This window comes from Lemur catta, chromosome 7, assembly GCF_020740605.2.
Source record: "Lemur catta isolate mLemCat1 chromosome 7, mLemCat1.pri, whole genome shotgun sequence".
In the NCBI taxonomy this organism is placed as follows: Eukaryota; Metazoa; Chordata; class Mammalia; order Primates; family Lemuridae; genus Lemur; species Lemur catta.
In genome coordinates, this window is record NC_059134.1 from 16166565 (window position 1) to 16187684 (window position 21120).

The window sequence follows — 21120 nt, forward strand, 5'->3', positions numbered from 1 at the left end:
ATCGCATGCATTTTCATAGGAATTTTAGGATCATCTTGTCAATTGCTACAAAGAAGTCAGCTGAAATTTTGATGGAGATTTCATTAAATCTGTTGATCAATTTGGGGAGTACTGCCATCTTAACAATATTAGGTCTTCCAGTCCATAAACGTAGGGGGTTTCCTTTCCATTTATTTATGTCTTCTTTAATTTCTTTTAACAATGTTTCTAGGTTTCACAGTATAAAATTTATATTTCCTTTTTTTATGGTATTGTAAGTGGAAATTTTTTCTTTCTTTTTTTTTTTTTTTGAGACAGAGTGTCGCTTTGTTGCCCGGGCTAGAATGAGTGCCGTGGCGTCAGCCTAGCTCACAGCAACCTCAAACTCCTGGGCTTAAGCAATCCTACTGCCTCAGCCTCCCGAGTAGCTGGGACTACAGGCATGCGCCACCATGCCCGGCTAATTTTTTCTATATATATTTTAGTTGGCCAGATAATTTCTTTCTATTTTTAGTAGAAACGGGGTCTCGCTCTTGCTCAGGCTGGTCTTGAACTCCTGACCTTGAGCTATCCACCTGCCTCGGCCTCCCAGAGTGCTAGGATTACAGGCGTGAGCCACCGCGCCCAGCCGAAATTTTTCTTAGTTTTGTTTCCAGATTGTTCATCACAAGTATAGAAATACAATTGATTTTTGTATATTGATCTTGTATCCTGCAATCTTGCTGAAAGATAAATAAGTTTTAAGTTAAAGAGAGAAAATAAATTTTAAATTTTTTATTTCTAAAAGTTAGAGATCATAATTTGACCCATACAATGTACAAGCAGGTATGCCAGGTTATCTCATAAGGCTTTCCTGGGAAATATGGGTAGAAATTAGCCCCAGTTTCCTGCATGCCATGCCAGTTAGCTGATATAATATTTTCTCTGGACCCAGACCCATGGATAGAGTTGTGTAAATTGAAAGTGGTTATATAGGGTTGAGATACGAAGGAATCTGGCTGTATATTCTGGATTCAATCCCAAGCACACTCGTGACAGAGTGATTTCAAGTGACCACTTTAAAGGAACTTTCATTCTGAACATTTTGATTTGTTAATTGTTCATCTATGCTTTTGACCTGAATCCTTTTCTTTGGTTTATTGTTTTTTGTTTGGTTAATTCCTTTTGAAACTGCTTCCTTTCATTCTTTTTTCTTTTATTCTTTTATATTTGTTCTTTGGTTCTTTATCCCAGTGGTCCCAGGGACCAGTTTCATGGAAGACAGTTTTCCCATGGAAGGGGTGGGGGTGGGGGGCCCCAGAAGTGGGGCTCAGGCGTGTTGCGAGCGATGGGGTACTGCTGTAAATATACAGATGATGCTTGGATCGCTACCCCCACCCTCCAAGCCCCCCTCACCCCCAGTCTGTGGAAAAATTGTCTTCCATGAAACTTAGGAACTGGGTGGGATGGACCTGGGGGGTGGGGCGAGCTGTGGGTGAGCTCTGCTGCCCGGTCCCTAACAGGCCATGGACTGTACTGGGGATTGGGGACTGCAGCTTTATCCAGTTGAGCTCTAGTTTGCAGAAGAATCCATAGATAAAAATATCAAAATGGTTCACAGAGGTATCTTTTGGTAATGTTTTCACTTTGTGTGACTGGACTTTTAACAGGTTTATGATGAATATCAATCAGGATTAAGCACTGAATTCCAAGCTCCACTAGCATTTCAGTCTGGAGTAGATCAAGAAGAAGATAAGAAAGAAGTATGTAATAATACTGCTTTTGGATACCAATATTTCTACTATGATAGTGTGTGTGAAATTAGAAATATTTACAGTTATTAAGGAGGTAATACCACAAATTCCATAGATTAAGGAGGAAAAGTTGCTTGAATCATTATAATATGTTGAATATTTCTTCCAAACTTGTAGAAATTAGGGTACATTGATATAAAATCAGAGATCTAATCCTAGTGAATTTCTCCAACTAGTATATATTTGTCACTATAACTCATTTAAAGAAAGATTATTAGTTTATGGATACCTTTTTTTTCTTTTCAATCTAAAGTTAGTTTAAACCAGCAGTTCTTAACCCTGGCCATGCACCAGAATCAAATGTGGAGTTTTTTTCAAAGTACAAATACCTAGATCCAAACCAGATGTACTAAACCAGTATGCGAAAAGGTAGATTTAGGACATTTGTGTTTTAAAAAATACCACTGGTGATTCTGATACCTCCTCAATATTAAGAACTGCTATTTAGACTTTCAATAATTTTTACCAAAAAACCCTGCACTACCCTGGTATATATATACATGCTTTTTGCCCTTTGAGTAGCTTGTGTACTTAGAATATGTAAATCCAGAGGTGTGAACAGATTACATGCAGTGTAGTGGCACTTGCTTTTATTATATTTGTTCCATTTATGAGTATGATGCTCTAATATACCTCAGCCCTTCTATCCTCCCTGCCGTGTTAGGCTAGACATAGAGGGTGCTTTTGTGATAACGGTTTTAATTTTGAGAAGTTAAAGTGTCTATTCTGTTATAAAATACCTCTCACATTCTTTCTGTGGCCCTGCTTTTATGGTACTTCCTACTTGGGAATACAATACATATCTTATCATATCAAATGCAATCATTTCCTCAAGTACTATTGACAAGGGACTGTACTAAGGGCAAATTAAGCGAGTACGTCTTTCTCTGGTTTATCTGTTAACATATAATAGCTATGTGCTTGAAAATAAAAAAATACCTTGTTGTATATGATATTCTGAGTCACCATAGATAGAAGGAAATTAAAAACTTAATCCATGTAATATCTATATTATATGGTTTTCTTTCTGCTCCTCTGAGAACAGAATCTTAATAATTTTAACTTCTTTCCTTTAGCGTCAAAAGCAATACCTGAGACATAGACGACTTTTTATGGATATTGAGAGAGAACAAGTAAAAGAACAACAAAGGCAAAAAGAACAAAAGAAGAAAATTGAAAAGTAAGTTCTTTGATCCTCATTGTGAGCGTTAAATTACCAATTATGATGTTTTTGGAGGCTAAATTTTAGAAAAAGGCAATGATTTTGACTTCTGATCTATGTTGGAAACAACTATTTTTGATCTGGGTAGAGTATTGGAAGATAGTGAATAGTTATGTCTTTTTTGTTTGTTTGACTTTCTAATAGATTTTATTTTTTAGAGAAATTTTAGGTTCACAGCAAAATTGAGTGGAAAACACAGAGTTCCTGTATACCCCATGTCGTGTACATGCATAGTCTCTGCCACTGTCACTGTTCTACACCACAGTGGTATAATTTATTACATTTGATGAACCTACAATTATTGTTACCCAAAGTCCATAATTTACATTAGGGTTCCCTCTTGGTGTTGTGCATTTTATGGGTTTTGAGAAATATATAATGTTCTGTGTCCAACATTATAGTATCATACAGAATAGTTTCACTGCCCTAAAAATCCTCTGGGCTCTTCCTTGTCCCTGGCCACTGGGAACCATCGAACTCAACTGTCTGCATGCTTTTGCCTTTTGCAGAATATCATATAGTTGGAATGATACAGTATGTATGTAACTTTTTCAGATTGACTTCCTATACTTAGAAATATGCATTTAAAGTTTGTATAATGCCTTTTTATGACTTGATAGCTCATTTCTTTATAGCACTGAATAATATCCCATTGTTTAGAAGTATTGCATTTTAGTTATTCATTCACCTACTAAAGAACATCTCGGTTGCTCCAAGGATTTGGCAATTATGAATACAGCCACTATAAATATCTGTGTGCAGGTTTTTGTTTGGGCATACATTTTCAGCTCATTTGGGTAAATAACAAGTAGTGTGGTTGCTGGATCATACAGTATGAATATGTTTAGCTTTATAAGACACTGCCATACTGTCTCCCAATGTGGCTATGGCATTTTGCATTCCACTATCAATGGACATGAGTTCTTGTTGCTCTACATCCTTGTCAGCATTTGGTGTTGTCAGTATTTTGAATTTGGGTCATTCTAATAGGTGTATAGTGGTATCTCATTGCTTTAATTTTCAATTTCCTGATGACATATGATATGGAGCACATTTACGTATGCTGCTTTGTCATCTGTATATCTTTTGTGACATGTCTGTTCAGGTCTTTTGCCCATTTTTAAATCTAGTTGGTTGTTTTCTTATTGTTAAGTTTTAAAAGTTCTTTGTATATTTTGAATAACATTTCTTTATCAGGTAGGTCTTTTGAAAACATTTTTTCCCAGTCTGTGGCATGTCTTTTTGTTTCTTACAGTGTCTTTTGTAGAGTGGACATTTTTAATTTTAATGAAGTCTAACTTATCAGTTCTTTCTTTCATAGATTGTGCCTTTGGCATTAAAAAATCATTGCCATACCCAAAGTCACCTAGATTTTCTCCTGTGTTATCTTCTAAGAATTTTACAGTTTTGTGTTTTACATTTAGCTCTATAATCAATTTTGAGTTAATTTTTGTGACAGGCATGAGATCTACGTTTAGAGTCATTTTTTTTTTCATGTGGATATCCAGTTGTTCCAGCACCAGTTGTTGAAAAGACCTCTCTTTTCTTCATTGTATTGCCTTTGCTCTTTTGTCAAAGATCAGTTGACTGTATTTATGTGGGTCTGTATTTGGACTCTCTGTTTTGTTCCATTAATCTGTTTGTCTGTTCTTTTGCCAATACCACACTGTCTTAATTACTGTAGCTTTATTTGTTTATTTTTATTGATATGTAACAATTATATATATTTATGGGGTACATTTGATATTTTGATATATGCATATAATATGTAATGGTCAAATTAGAGTATTTAGGATATCCATAGCCTTAAACATTTCTCATTTCTTTGTGTTGGGAACTTTTCAAATCTTCTCTTTCAGCTATTTTGGAATATACAACAAGTTATTGTTAACTATAGTCACCCTCCTGCGCTATCAATAAGTAGAACTTATTTCTTCTATCTAACTCTATGTTTGTACCCATTAACCAACCACTCTTCATTCTCTCCCCTCTTCTAAGCCTCTGGTAACTATCATTCTACCTTCTCCCTCCGTGGGATCACGTTTTTTTTTTTTAGCTCCCACATATAAGTGAGAATATGTTGACATTTGTCTTTCTGTACCTGGCTTATTTCATTTAACATAATGACTTCTAGTTCCATCCATGTTGATGCAAATGACAGAATTTCATTCTTTTTATGGCTAGATAGTATTCCATTGTGTATCTATGCCACATTTTCTTTATCCATTCATCTGTTGATGGACACTTAGGCTGATTCAGTATCTTGACAGTTGTGAATTGTCAAGTGCTGCAGTAAACATGGGGGTTCAGGTATCCTTTTGATATACTGATTTGTTTTCCTTTGGCTAAATACCCAGTAGTGGAATTGCTGGATTATATGGAAGTTCTATTTTTGGTTTTTTGAGAAACCTCCATACTATTTTCCATAATTGCTATACTAATTTATATTTCTACCAACAGTGTATGAGAATTCCCTTTGGTCTTCATCCTCATCAGCATTTGCTACTTTTTGTCTTTTGGTAATAGCCATTCTATCTGGGGTGAGATGATATTATGTTGTTGTTTTGTTTTTTTTTTTTGAGACAGAATCTCACTCTGTTACCCGGGCTAGAGTGCCATGGCATCACCCTAGCTCACAGCAACCTCAAACTCCTGGGCTCAAGCAATCCTTCTGCCTCAGCCTCCCTTGTAGCTGGGACTACAGGCATGCACCACCATGCCCAGCTAATTATTTATTTATTTATATGTATATATGTTTTTTTTTTAGCTGTCCAGATCATTTCTTTCTATTTTTAGTAGAGATGGGGTCTTGCTCTTGCTCAGGCTGGTCTCGAACTGCTGAGCTCAAATGATCCGCCTGCCTCGGCCTCCCAGAGTGCTAGGATTACATGCGTGAGCCACCACGCCCGGCTGATACTATGTTTTTAATTTGCATTTCCCTGATGATTAATGATGTTGAGCATTTTTTGATATGCCTGTTGGCCATTTATATGTCTTCTTTTGAGAAATGTTTATTGAGATCTTTTGCCTACTTTTTAATGGAATCATTTGACTTTTTTGCTGTTGAGTTGTTTGAGGCCCCCAGAAGGTGTGTTGAGGCACTACTAGTAGTAGTGAGTGAAGCAGTTTGGTCCCCGGGCCCCTGAATTGACAAGTGCAGGTGCCTGCCATGGTGGTGGTAAGGGAGGCAGGCCTGTCCACTTGCAGCAGCATTTGGGGTGTCTAGCTTTATACTGTGTCTTGAACTTGGGTACTTCCAGCCTTCCAACTTTGTTCTTTTCCTTTAATATTGTGTTGACTATTCTGGGCCTTTTGCCTCTCCATGTAAACTTGAGAACAAGTTTGTTGATATGTACAAAATAACTTAATGAAATTTTTTATTGGCATTGCATTGATTGTATAGATCAAATTGGGAAGAACTGACATCTCAGTGATATTTATTCTTTCTATCCATGATCATGGGATATCTCTCCATTTATTTAATTCTTTGATTTCTTTCATCAGAGTTTTGTTGTTTGGCTCATATAGATTTTGTACATATTCTGTTAGATTTGTACCTAAGTATTTCATTTGGGGGGATGCTAATGTAAATGGTATTGTCTGTTTAATTTCAAATTCCACCTGTTCATTGCTGGCATATAGGAAAGTGATTGATATTTCTATTAATACATTAAACTTATATCCTTCAACCTTGCTGTGATCACTTATTAGTTCTAGGAGTTTGTCTAGTGATTCTTTTGTTATTTCTACATAGATGATCATGTCATCTCTGAACAGAGTTTTATTTCTTTCTTCCCAATCTGTGTACCTTTTGTTCCCTTTTCTTGTCCTATTTCATTAGCTAGGACTTTCAGTACATGTTATAAAGGAATGGTGAAAGGGTATATTCTTGCCTTGTTTCTGATCTTAGCAGGAAAACTTATAGTTCTCACCATTAAGTATTTTGTTAGCTGTAAATTTTTTGTGGATGTTCTTTATCAAGTTGAGGAAGTCCTTTTCTATCAGTTATCTTTTTTAATATACAAGTTATTACTGAATTCCCCTCAGAGCTCAACCTCAGTTGTCTTGACAAGCTTCATAGAGCCTCCTGACTTCTAAACAATATATAAAAAGTTGTAATGAAATCTTATGGATCTAATTGGAGGATTTATTTCATCAGATTTCATTGACATACTATGCATAGTAAGGCACTAAGCAAAGTGTTAATAATACATGAAAATACTTTGAAATTTGTGAAGTGCTATAAAATATAAGGCAATAACACTTTTATTTTGTAATGTTGTATAATACTATAACAAAAATTGCTATAGGGTTACTATAAAGTGATAGAAATGTGTTCACATAGCTTAATGTATAGTCTTTGGACCTGAAAGTTTCCTAATTCCTTTGCAATGCTATTTCAACTCAATGAAAGAAAATAAATCTTCTAATTGATAATCCCTTTCTTCTCTAGTATTACTAATAAGTTTTCCTTTATCTTAATGGGTGATTGTTTCTGTAATAGAAGTATTCTTTATTTAGATGAATTCTTTAAAAAAAAAAACAATTTCTACTGGTGTAGCAGGCATGGCAAAGGAAATACTTATTGCTTCTTTTAAGTGCTTTCACATGTATTTTCATATGTTTATACTTTTTTCATGGGAATCACTCATTTAAGCCTGCCTCTGTAGGTATAAATGCAGGCTCATATACCTTACATATAAATATTTAAATGACATAAACCAAGCTAAAAAATTTTTTAAATGAAGTATATTCTGTTGTCCTACCTTGACAAATATGATTTCATAATAACCTAGAAGGTCAGGTTCAAATTTGTAGTTCTTGGACAACTTTGAGTTACGTGCAGGAACATGGCAGCTTAGGGAGAGACAGGCCTCAGCCCACCCGCTTTCTCTTCTTACACATTGCTGTATTTTGTACTGCAAAGAATCTTGAACACATGCTATGCTCAACAGCCCAGATACCCAAGCCTTGTAAGTAGCTACCCCTTAACATTTCCCTGAGCTTAGGTGCATACATCAGAGGTGCAGTTTGCTCTCAGGAGTACAAATCTGGGGGACAGGGGTGTCTAGACCCTGAAAATGGCCTTGAAAAGTTGGAGTAAAGAATTTCAGTGACCTGCATACCTGGAGCAGAGGCTGTGATGGGCTGGCATAGGTTTCAGGTGTGCATATTCCCCTAGCCACTTAGTGGACCTTTCGAGAGAGTAATGGTCAGAGGCAGGCCAAAGTGGGACTATTAAAAATGTGGGTCCTATAGCAAAGACTTCCCTCTTATCCAGGTCTAAGAGTGATTCTGCATTTATTCAGAAAACATTAATTAGCGCCTTCCATATCACAGGCGCTGTCCTAGGTTCCGGTGATACAAAGATAAATAAAATGTGGTTCCTTTTCTTGAAGAACTCATAATCTAACTTGGGTGGGGGATGAGAAACAAATGCATGCAAATAAGGAATATAATTATTAATAGTATAATTTCAGAAATAGGTACAGAGTCCATGAGAGCACAGAAGAAGGGATTACTGATTCTTTCTGGAGAATGAAAGAAATTATTATATTTCAGTTGTGCCTAGGTGGATAAATATATGTTTGGGGGGACGGGGATAAGGATGGTGAATTAGAAAAACAAACATAAACAGAGTCAGGGTGGAAGGAAATAGTAGTATTCAGGCAGAGTTTTATAATTGACTGGGGCTTTCATATGTTATCTTGTTTAGTACTTTTCAACAACAAGGCAAACATTTATTGAGAACTCACTACGTGCCAGGCATTGTACTATATGCTAACAAATATAAACTTGAAAATGTGGCAAGATAGTCGTTCATAGTACAGGTTTAGAATCAAATGGACTTAAATTGAATGTACCCCATATTAGCTTTGTAACCTTAAGCAAGTTACTTTACCTGAGTGTCAGTATCCTTAATTATATAATGGGGATCATATCTGTCTTCTAGTTTGTTGATAGAATTAAATAGAGAAATGTATGTAACATCCTTAACATTGTATCTGGCATTAAATAGAATTATATAATAAAAAGTACCTTTTACTACCAAAGGATGGCCAGACAAATGGAGAAAAAGAGACAAAAAAAAAATTTATATTGCTAAAAGTAAGGCAGGGGTAGTCTGCAAAGGTTAAGAAATGCTTTATAGATGAGTTAATACTCAAGCTGCATCTTAAAGGATGAATTGAAGTTTGTCAGATGGTCAAGGAACTTAGTATAAAAGCATAAGATATGTCTGGGAAATAATGTGAGAACTTGAGGTGTCTAAACCCCAAGTGAAGTAAAGTGGCAGAGGGCCTATAATAAAGCTGTTGAAAGATTTTAAGACAAAAGTCTTATTACCTGATTTGTATCTTATAAAGATCACTCTGACAGCCAGCAGAGTTCACAATAGTCTGAATAAGACAGAAAACTAAGGCAAAGTCCAGTTAAGAAGTTAGTACAGTAGTTGTGATGGGAGATGATGAGGACACTTGGAACAGAGAGTGCCATATTTAATAATATTTAAGAAGTAGACTCCATAGAACTTGATGATTAGTTGGGTTTGGTATTGAGAGAGGAGTAAAGGGTAGTTTCTAACTTCTTGGATAACTGAATGAAAGGCAATACCATTAACATAGACAGGGAATGCCCAAAGAAGAACAGATTTGTCAGAAAGCTAGTGAGTTTAGTTTTAGACAATGAGTTTGAGGCACCTGTGGAATATTAATGGAGGGCTGACTTATATACATTTGGAAATAAAGAACTAGAATTCTAGGAACAATGAGAACTAAAGATTTCTTTAGGAGTTTTCAACGTATGTTTCAACATGAAATTAGATCAGGTATAGGCTACAGCTGGGTGACAGAAACAAGCAGAGTTTTTGGTGATCTTATGGAACTGAAGCAACAAAATTGGAGACTTGAGGAATCACAAATATTTGACCAGTTTTCTCTTCAAGACATTTGCCAAAATCTAAGAAAGCCGAAAGCTAAGTGGAAAACATCTGGAAAGCAGAGTAAGAATCTATTAGTCTGTGGTGATGAGAAGATGTAGAGTTCAGGACCCACTGGCTTGGGGAAGAGGAATGAGGGCCCAATGTACATAACAGGCTTTCAGCTGAAAGCCAGGGAGAGCATGCACTAAGAAGCTTGTCTAAGCAGCTATAGAATAAACATTACCTAAACTGCAAAGCAGCCCTGATTCTTGATCCAGTCCAAACTGGACTGGATTAAAATGATGAACCTTGCACTTTCTGCCTAGCAGAGAAACAATGAACTCTCTCTGGTTATAGACAACATCATTTAGAGCCTTTAAAATGTTAAAAACAATAGTCAATATTCAGTCAAAATGTTCTAAGTACGTATTTAGAAAGGATCAGATGTCCAAAAGCCAAGAGAAAGAACAGACAACAGAAGCAGACTCATGGGTGACACAGGTATTGGTGTTAGCAGACAAGGACTTTAAAATAATTTATTAATATGTTCAAGTAACTCAAGAAAGAGAAAAAAAAATGAAAATATGGAGAATTTCTTCACAGAATTGGAAGCTATAAAATAAAATCAAATAGAGAAGCCATAATTGAAAAATATGATCTTAAAATATGAACTCACTATATCTACAGTGAGGTACTACTTCAGACTCATTAGAATAGCTTAGGAGAAAAAAGACAACAAACTTAACACTGACCAGATAGTGGCAAGGATGTAGAGCCACAGTAACTCATGTAATGATAGTGTAAGTGGAAAAGAGCACAACCACTTTGGAAAACTTTTTAGTGTCTTATAGTATTAAGCATAGACCTACCCTATGACCCAGCCACTTTACTTTTAGATATTTACTTAAGGAAAATGAAAACATTTGTGAAAAAAAAACAATGAACAGTGACAGAATATATTCTTTTCAAGTGCCCATGGAACATTTTCCAAAATCAGCCATGTTTTGGGTTATTTTTCAGAGTATGTTCTCTGAATTTAGTGATATTAAGCTAGAAATCAATAAGCAGTCCATGTTTTTTTTTTTTTTTTTTTTGTGAGACAGAGTCTTGCTCTGTTGCCTGGGCTAGAGTGCCATGGCGTCAGCCTGGCTCACAGCAACCTCAAATTCCTGGGCTCAAGGGATCCCCTGCCTCAGCCTCCTGAGTAGCTGGGACTACAGCCATGTGCCACTACACCCCGCTAATTTTTTGTATTTTTAGTAGAGATGGGGTATCGCTCTTACTCAGGCTGGTTTCAAACTCCTGACCTTAAGGGATCCTCCCACCATGGCCTCCCAGAGTGTCAGGATTGCAGGCGTGAGCCACGGTGCCCAGCCAATAAGCAGTACATTTCTATGGATCCTAGGTCAAAGATAAAATTACAATAGAAATTAGGAAATACTGTTAAAAGAATAATAATAAAGATAAAACATTAAAATTTCTCACATGCAGCTAAAGCAGTGCTTAGAGGGAGTGTCAGAGCCTTGATTACAATTATTAATATTAGGTGAAAAAAAGGCTAAAAAATCAGTGTTTTAACCTTCTATCTTAAAAAACTGCAAATCAAATTAGAAAAAAGAAGTCATAGAGATAAGTATAGAAATCAGTGAAATAGAAGACAAATGTATAACAGAGGGAATCAAAGCCAAAAGTTGCTTCTTTGAAAATTTAATTTTGCCAGGAATATATCACTTTTATTAATCGGTAAAAAGAGAGAAAATATAATTTACCAATATTAGGAATGGAAATGGAGCCATTACTACAGAGCCTATAGACATTAAATGATAATCAGAGGACATTGTAAACAACTTTACGTTAAAAATATTTGACAATTTTAATGAAATAAACTCCTACAGAGGGGGAAAAAAAACAACAAAAATGGACAGGAGAAGAAATAGAATATCTGAGTAATCCCAAGTCACTGAAAGAAATAAAATCAGTTATTAAAAATTTTTTCCATAAAGAAAAATCCAGGTTCAGATCCAGGCTGATATATCTTCATTCGGGATTCTTTTCAAAGATAGGGGGAAAAATAGCATCAAATTTTACATAAACTCTTTCAGAGAATGGAAAACAGAGAATATTTCCCAAGTAATTATAGAGGCTGACATAACCATAATACCGACCTGATAAGGACATTATAAGAAAGCAGCATTATAGACTAAGTTGTCTCATGAACATGAATGAAAAAATCCCAAATAAAATATTAGCACAGTGGCCTTTGAGGGTTACTGCTGCAGGCTTCTGTCCTTGGAGGTTATGTCTGAGCCTCTTCCTCTAGCCCCAGGGCAGCTTCTTAATGACCTTTGATCTTTTCCCAATCTGTGGATCAAATGGAAACAAAGCATTTTGCAATAACAACAATCATATTATACAATGAAAAAATTGAATAAAATAAAATATTCCAGATGTTAAAGAATTGTCTTTGAATGGTAAAATAAATCACCTTTTTCTATCCTTTCTATATTTCTTAAGTTTTTATCATTAGTTTGTTTGAAGCCTAAGTGTATCTATATGATAGGGGGACCCTTGCTGCTGAATATCCTGTTTATTTTGCAACAAAGGGTACAAGGACTCCTGAAATTTTTATGTGGCAACTCACTGGTAAGAATAGTTTTCCTGTGAAGTGTTTGATAGTTCCTTTGTGTATGTTTTTATTCTCTCATACTGTTTTTCCTTCTTGAAATACATTATAATGCTATTGTCCTAAAAGCAACCTGACAAAAACTGTTGCAGTAAAAAAGTGTGTGTGTTTTGGACTGGGGTAGGGGATGCTTAGAAAAAAAATCTTTATGAAGATGTCTAGTGTAGCTTTTAGGCAGAATTCTATTTAAATATTTCAAGGATCTTTTCTATTTTTAATGTTTTTTAGAGCTGTAGTTATATAATCTCTCTGTATAATAATTTCAGAATCTAATGATGTTGTCTCTCAGGAAGTTCATTCTTATATCTAGACCAGATTTGTTTCACTATAACCTAATGTTTGAGTCATAATTGTGATCTGATCTGCATCAAAAAATCTTTCAGTTCTGCAGTGCTCATATATAAGCATTTTACAGGCTATCAGGTAAAAGACAAAGTGGAAATTTAGTTCATTTCATTTAACTGAAGCCAATATACCCCTGCTGTGGGTATTTTATGCCTCACCTAAATCTTCTTATGACATGCCTACCACATGGTGTAGTCAGTAGGGAATTCTTCTTTAGCAACACTACTGACCTTCTTAGAAAGCTTTTTCTGCTAAAGGCTTTTGTTTTATTGGTATTTCCTACTGGCTAATCTTTTCCTGCTCAGATTTATATTCTTGACCTCAGGAAAAAATATGAAGTTTTGATTGTTTTACAGATGGCATCACAAGACTTAATCTTATTGTTGACAGTTGGCAAAAAATTATAAATTATGGCCGGGTGCGGTGGCTCACGCCTGTAATCCTAGCACTCTGGGAGGCCAAGGCGGGTGGATCACTGAAGGTCAGGAGTTTGAGGCCAGCCTGAGCAAGAGCGAGACCCCGTCTCTACTAAAAAAAATAGAAAGAAATTATCTGGCCAACTAAAATACATATAGAAAAAATTAGCCGGGCATGGTGGCGCATGCCTGTAGTCCCAGCTACTCGGGAGACTGAGGCAGTAGGATTGCTGAAGCCCAGGAGTTTGAGGTTGCTGTGAGCTAGGCTGACGCCACGGCACTCACTCTAACCCAGGCAACAGAGTGAGACTCTGTCTCAAAAAAAAATATATATATATATATATATAAATTATTTTTTGCCTTTTCCTTATTGAAGAAACTAAATCATTTAATGTCACCTTTGCATGGAGATTATATGATTTAACCTGAAGACAAAACCACTTTAGCAACATTCTGTTAATAAAATAGTTATACATCTGCTTTATAAACAGGAATTGATAACTGCTTTACCTCACCCAGTTATAAAAATCAAATGATACGATTTCATTCATTGATTTGGCTGCTATTTATTGAACATCTATTAATTGGTAGACATTATGCTAGACATAGGGTATGCAGGAAACGAAAGAGATGATCCCAATCCTCAAGGATCTTACTAGATAGATTTAACTGACTAATAGGGAAGCAGATAAATGTAATCATGTGCCACATAAAGATGTTCTGGTCAATGACAGACTGTACATACAATGGTGGTCCCATAGATTATAATGGAGCTGAAAAATTCCTATCACCTAGTGATGTTGTGGCCCTCTTAATGTTATAGCACAATGCATCATGTGTTTATGGTGATGCTGGTATAAACAAACCTACTGTGCTGCCAGTCATAAGAAATCTCAGAGGATTCAAACAAATGGAAAAACATATCATGTTCATGAATAGGTAGAATCAACATTGTTAAAATGTTCATACTACCCAAAGTGATTTATAAATTCAGTGCAATCCCTATCAAGTTACTGAAGTCATACTTTACAGATCTAGAAAAAATAATTCTATGCTTTGTTTGGAACCAGAAAAGAGCCTGAATAGCCAAAGCAATCTTAAGCAAAAAAAAAAAAATCTGGAGGCCTCATATTCCCAGACTTTAAACTATACTACGAGGCTATAGTAACCAAAACAGCATGGTATTGGTACAAAAATAGAGACATACACCAATGGAACAGAACAGAGAACCCAGATATAAAACCATGTATCTACAACCTACTGATCTTTGACGAAGCAGACAAAAACGTACACTGGGGAAAAGAAGGCCTGTTAAATAAATGGTGCTAGGAAAATTGGATAGCCACATGCAGAAGAATGAAACAGGACTCCCTACCTCTCATCACTCACAAAAATTAATTCAAGATGGATAAAAGACTTAGATCTAAGGCATGAAACCATAAGAATTCTAGAGGATCGGCTTTAACTGTTGGCAAAGTAAAAAATTAAAAAAAAAAAAAAGAATTCTAGAGGAAAATGTAGGAAAAACTCTTCTAGATATTGGCCAAGGCAAATAATTTATAACTAAGACTTCAATGGGAATCATGGCAACAGCAAAAATTAATAAATGGGACTTGATTAAAAAGCTTCTGCACAGCTAAGGAAACAATCAACAGAGCAAGGAGACAGAGCAGGAGAAAATATTTGCAAGCTACACGTCTGATAAAGTGCTAATAACCAGAGTTTACAAAGAATTCAAGCAAATCAGCAAGAAAAAAACCAAACAACCCTATTAAAAAGTGGGCAAAAGACATGAACAGAAGCTTCTCAAAAGAAGAACGATGAATGGCTAATAAACATATGAAAAAATGCTCAATATCACTAATGATCAGGGAAATGGAAATTAAAACCACAATGAGATATCACCTTACCCCAGTTAGAATGGCTTTTATTAAAAAGTCCAAAAACAATAGCTACTGGTGTGGCTGCAGAGAGAAAGGACTGCAAATTAGTATAACCTCTACGGAAAACAGTTTGGAGATTACTTAGAGAACTAAAAGTAGACTTACCATCCAGTCTAGCAATCCCACTATTAGGTATTTGCACAAAGAAAGGAGACTTTTCCTCAAAAAGACACCTGCACTCGAATGTTTATGGCAGCACAATTTACAGTTGCAAAGATGTTGAATCAACCCAAGTGCCCATCAATTCACAAGTGGTTTAATAAAATATGGTATATGTATACTATGGAGTACTACTTGGCCATAAAAAAGATGAATTAATACCTTTTGTAACAATCTGGGTGGAACTGGAGACCATTTTCATAAGTGAAGTATCTCAAGAATGAAAAAACAAACACCATATGTACTCACTACTAAAGTAGAACTATTGATGAGTGCACCTGTGCACAGAGGGAAGTAAAACTCAGTGGAAATCAACCAGGGGGAATGAGGGTGGAGGGGAGAGGAATAAATAAACTTAATGAGTACTATGAACACTATTACACCTGTAGCCGGGACTCAAGCATTACAAAAAACGATCCATGTAACCTAAAACATTTGTACCCCCTTAATATTTTGAAATAGAAAAAGAGAATTAAAACAAGTTGGTACTACCATTATCTTAATTTTGTAGGCTTTTAATATTTTAAAGTATTATTTTGGTAAATAAAAATTAAATACCAAAAAATGTAGCACATAAAATAAGTACAGTACATAATAATTGATGATTATAATAAGCAACTATGTTACTGGTTTATGTATTTACTGTACTTTTTATTGTTATCTTAGAGTGTACTCCTTTTACATATAAAAAAAAGTTAACCGTAAAACAGCCTCAGGCAGGTCCTTCAGTAGGTGTTCCAGAAGAAGGCATTGTTATCACAGGAGATGACAGTTTCCTGAGTGTTATTGCCTCTGAAGACATTCCAGTGAGACAGGATGTGGAGGAGGAAAACATGATATTGATGATCCTGGCCCTGGCCCTATGTAGGCCTAGGTTAATGTGTGTGTTTGTGTCTTAGTTTTTAACAAAAAAAGTAAAGAAATAATAAAAAATTTAAAAAACAGAAAATAATGGGCAGACATGGTAGCTCACGCTTACAATCCCAGCACTTTGGGATTATAAGGTGGGAGGATCACTTGAGGCCAGAAGTTCAAGACCAGCCTGCGCAACATAATGAGACCCTGTCTTTACGAAAAGGAAAAAAAGAAATTAGCCAGGCATGGTGGCGCATGTCTATATTCCTAGCTACTGCGGAGGCTGTGCCAGGGGGATCACTTGAGCCTGAGAGATGGAGGTTGCAGTGAGCTGTGGTCACACCACTGCACTCCAGTCTGGGCAACAGAGCAAGACCCCATCTCAAAAAAAAAAAAAAAAGCTTATAGACTAAGTATATACAGAAAGAAAATAGTTTTATACAGCTGTATAATCTATTTGTGTTTTAAGCTAAGTGTTATTACAAGAGTCAAGTTAAAAAAAATGAAAGTTTATAAAGTAAAAAGTTACCATAAACCAAGGTTAATTTATTATTGAAGAAAGAAAAATTTTTTTGTAAACTTAGTGTAGTCTAAGTATACAGTGTTTATAGTCTACAGTAGTGTCCAGGAATGTCCTAGGCCTTCACATTTACTCCCCACTCACGCACTGACTCACCCAGAGCATCTTCCAGTCCTACAAGCTCCATTCATGGTAAATGCCTTATAGAAGTGTGCCATTTTTTATCTTTTATGCCATATTTTTACTGCACCTTTTTTTATGTTTAGATATGTTTATATACACAAATACTTGCCATTGTGTATTCAGTACTATAACGTGCTGTATAGGTTTGTAGCCTCTGAGCAACAGGCTATAGCATATAGTCTAGGTGTGTATATATGCTGTACCATCTAGGTTTATGTAAGGACACTCTATGATGTTGTCACAACAAAACCACCTAAAGATGCATTTCTTAGAATATATCTCCCTCAATAAGTGGTGCATGACTATAAATAGATCATTATAATACTATATATTTAGTGTTAGAACATGGGGAGATGTGGTTTAGAACGTGGGGAGATATGTGTTCAAGATCCAGCTCCTGCTACCTACCAGCTGTGTGACTTTGGGAAAGTTATCTGTGTAATCCTCAGTTTCTTCTTTATAAAAATAAGGATAATAATGGCATATACCTCATAAACTTGCTGCGAGGATTAAATGAGGTAACACGTAAATGTGCTTACTACAGAATCAGGCATATTGTATCTGCTCAATAAATGTTAGTTGCTGCTATTATCATTAGAAGAAAAATGTACGAGAATATATGGGAGCACAGAGACTGTTTTGAAACCAAAATTGGGGATATGAGGTGGCAGGAGGAAAGGGAAGACTTCCTGAGCTGAGTTTTGAAGGATTAGTGGGAATAGTATAAGACAAAATGAAATTGAATTGGGGAAAGAGTGGGTAGTAATTCTAGGCAAAAGGAATAGCATTGCAAAAGCAGTGATTCATGAGAGAACCTGACGCTTCTGAGTTTAATGTGATTGGAGCTAAAGGAATGGCAATAGGTGAGCCTTAAGAAATAAGGAAAGACACGGTCATAAAGAGCTTAGTATGTCATGAAAAAGAACTTGAACTTTATCCTGAAAAGTTAGGGCACATTTAGAGGCATCATGGGGAATAGACATGATGACTAAGACTAAATGTTAGGAGGTTGTCAAAGTAACGTACTTAGAGAAGAGAGGTGAAATTAATTTTCTAAAAGATTATTATATACTACTTTCTGTGTGTCAAGTGCTTTACGTAGATAGAACAGTCCTGCAAGGACCTTCATTGAGTTTTTACCATGTTCTAGGCATGGTGTTTGAGTGTTTTAGAGGCATTAGCTCATGTACTCATTTCAATAACCTTATATAAGGTAGATTTTATTATTTTCATTTTACAGTGAGAAAATGAGCCCTAGAGAGGTTAAGTAATTTGCTAATAAGATCACATTTAGCAAGTAGCGCAACTGGGATTCAACCCCACATTTATTTGACTTCATCACCTAACTTCTTTGAAGTCTGTAACATGGCCTGTCACATAAGACAAGGGCAGGGAGGCAAAGGGGAGACAGTTTTAAGAGTAGTTAAGAGAACTGATAGGATTTTGTCAGGAGAGAATTCAAGGATAAGTCCCAGGTTTATGGTTTGGGCCACCAGGTACATAGGGTACTATAAAACAGATTTGCCAGGAAGGCTGTAGAGGTGAAGAGGATAAGTTTAGTTTGGGGCATAACTGGGTTTAAGGTGCTTAAAGGAGATCTAAGTAGAGAGTCCAGTAGGAAATGTTAAATTATTCTTAGTAGTGATTTCTTTTTTGTTGTTGTTACATTATTTTTTACATATTAATGGGATACATGTGAAAGTTTGTTACATCTGACATATAATGATCAAATTCAGGGTATTAATCATTTCTAGCCATTGGGTACATTTCAAGTCCTCTTTTCTAGCTATTTTGAAAGGTATAATACATTGTCGTTAACTGCAGTCACCCTACTCTATCATGCATTAGAACTTATTCCTTCCTGAAATCACTAAGGAAGAATACTATCAGAATCAGGGAATGGAGAGAGAGAAAGGTTGAACAGAAAAATAAGCTCAGCGGGCAGAGATTTAGACTGTGTTAGATTAGACCTGAATCTGGTTGTACCAACAAGGCATATTTCTTCCTCCTCCTTGAGAAGTTATTTTTCTAACAGGACACCTCTTTTACTCCTGAAATAAGTAAACCTGTTTCTTAATCTTAGAAGCAGGATTCCTTTTATTTAAAAGTATTGGTGTTAGCAAATTTCTGTGATTTCTCAGGAAGAAACAATCCATAGTCAAAAGATAGCCCTCACTTTTGGTTCTACGACTCTATTTTAGTTTAACTTTGTAAAGAATTAGTAGTGTGGCTTTATCATATGAAAGATGACTAACAAAAAGTTTATAAATTGTTGAACTTATAAGAATGTATATTTTTAATGCAGTTTCTCTGGGGTATCACTTTACTTTCAGGATTCTTTTCAAAATGTAAATACTGACATCTACTTGTTGTTTAGTTATGCAGATGTGCAGTCTAGCAAGTTTATAAACCAATTTGCAATCTTTTATATTCTCACCTCTCTTTTACTGAAAGCCTGACACTGGTTTCAGAATCCCTTCTGGCATAACCAGAAAAGCACTATCATTGTATTGACATTCATTGCTCTGGGAAAAACAGATATATTGACATTGATTTCTGACCTACTGTAGTTTCTATTGTGTATCAACTAAAAGGCATATTTACAACAAATGCTTTGAAGACATTAGAGAAGAATAGAAACTTGTTTTAGAATAATTGTTTTTATCAACTTTTCTGGTTGGCACTATGATATTTAATGTTATGATCCCTTCTGAAACTACTATATGGCAGTTTTTCTTAACCTGAGAATCTGGCCAAAACTGTGGATTCTTTTCCCAGGAATATACCTGTGAGACATCAAGTGGAGATGTCAAACTGTAGGTAGATAAATAGATTTGAATCTCGGGGGAATGATCTATGGCGGAGCTGTAGCTTTGTGAGTTACAGGTGATAGTGGGTGGTAACTGAAGCAGAGGGCATACATAAAGTCACCTGGGGAGAGGGCTTAGGACTGATCTGTGAGGAACAAAATGTAGAGAAGATAGGCTTGCAAAGGAGACAAGGATGGTGCAGAGGGGCATACAAGGAAATTCAGGGAAAGTATATATTACAGAAGCTGAGGAAGAGAAAGTTTTCAAGAAGGAAGGAGTGGTTACCAATGTTAAATATTTCTGAGAGGGCAAGTAAAATGAGGACTAAAATGCTCAATCAGTGTTTCTCAACTTTTTCTTCATTATTCCCCTATGGAACCTTTTTAGACATTTTTTTTCCTAATTCCCCTCCCCCATAAAATTTTAATACACAGATATAATGTATTTCTGTTTATATACTATGAGTTTTTGGAGAGCCACAAACTATTGTAATATCTAAGTCTTTTTGCCCACTTGGGGACAATATTGCCCCTATTAAGAACCTGTAGGCCACCAATGACCTTACAGCAAGATGTTTTGGTAGGATGTTGGATCTTAAAGCCATATTGGAGTGGACAAGAAGTGAGGAAATTAGACAGAAAATCTAGACAACTCTCTTTCAAGATGTTTGTGAGGAGAGGAATAGCTATGAGAAGAGGGAGAGGGGCTGTTTCTATTGTTTCTAGTAATCATTCTGTTACCAAGAGCTAAGGTGTTGACACTTGAAAAACAATGCTGATGAGTTTCCTCAGCCCTTAGTTTACTGGTGTAGAGAATCGTTGGCATGGAGAATTACACTAAGTAAGTTTCTCTGTCGTCATTCATTTGTATCCATTTAAACTTCATCATTGAAAACCTCAATTTGATTCATTATTTACAGGAAAATCTTTTAGCATTTTATTATTTCACAAGGTTAGGAGTTATTGAACTTAACAAATGTGAATGTTACTTTCCTTTACTGGCTCTTTTTAGAATAAGATCTCTATGTAGTAGATCCCTAACCTAGGGCATATGTGATCTTAGGCTCATTTTTAACTTTTGTACTCTCTTAATCTTTTTCTTTTATTCTCTAACTCATTTCGCACATTATTTTAAGAAAGCAAAGTGGCACATATTTTGAAGTCAAGTGTGATATGTGTGTGTGCCTATTTTGGCCTTTTTCCACATCACATTCCTAGTACATTGCCTAATATACCTTTAAATCTTAATCTTCCCTGGTTTAAAAACATATCCCTCTGCCCAAGTTGCAATAAT

General features: G+C 35.7%; 1 protein-coding gene across 1 annotated transcript in view; it reads left to right on the forward strand.

Annotated features, from left to right (window-relative positions):
• CCDC15 (coiled-coil domain containing 15) overlaps positions 1-21120 on the forward strand; it is a 70670-nt gene that overhangs the window by 38169 nt on the left and 11381 nt on the right. Inside the window, exons 14-15 of the mRNA XM_045555727.1 lie at positions 1629-1721; positions 2849-2952. Coding sequence (XP_045411683.1) covers positions 1629-1721; positions 2849-2952 — 197 coding nt within the window. The remainder of the gene's footprint in view (positions 1-1628; positions 1722-2848; positions 2953-21120) is intronic.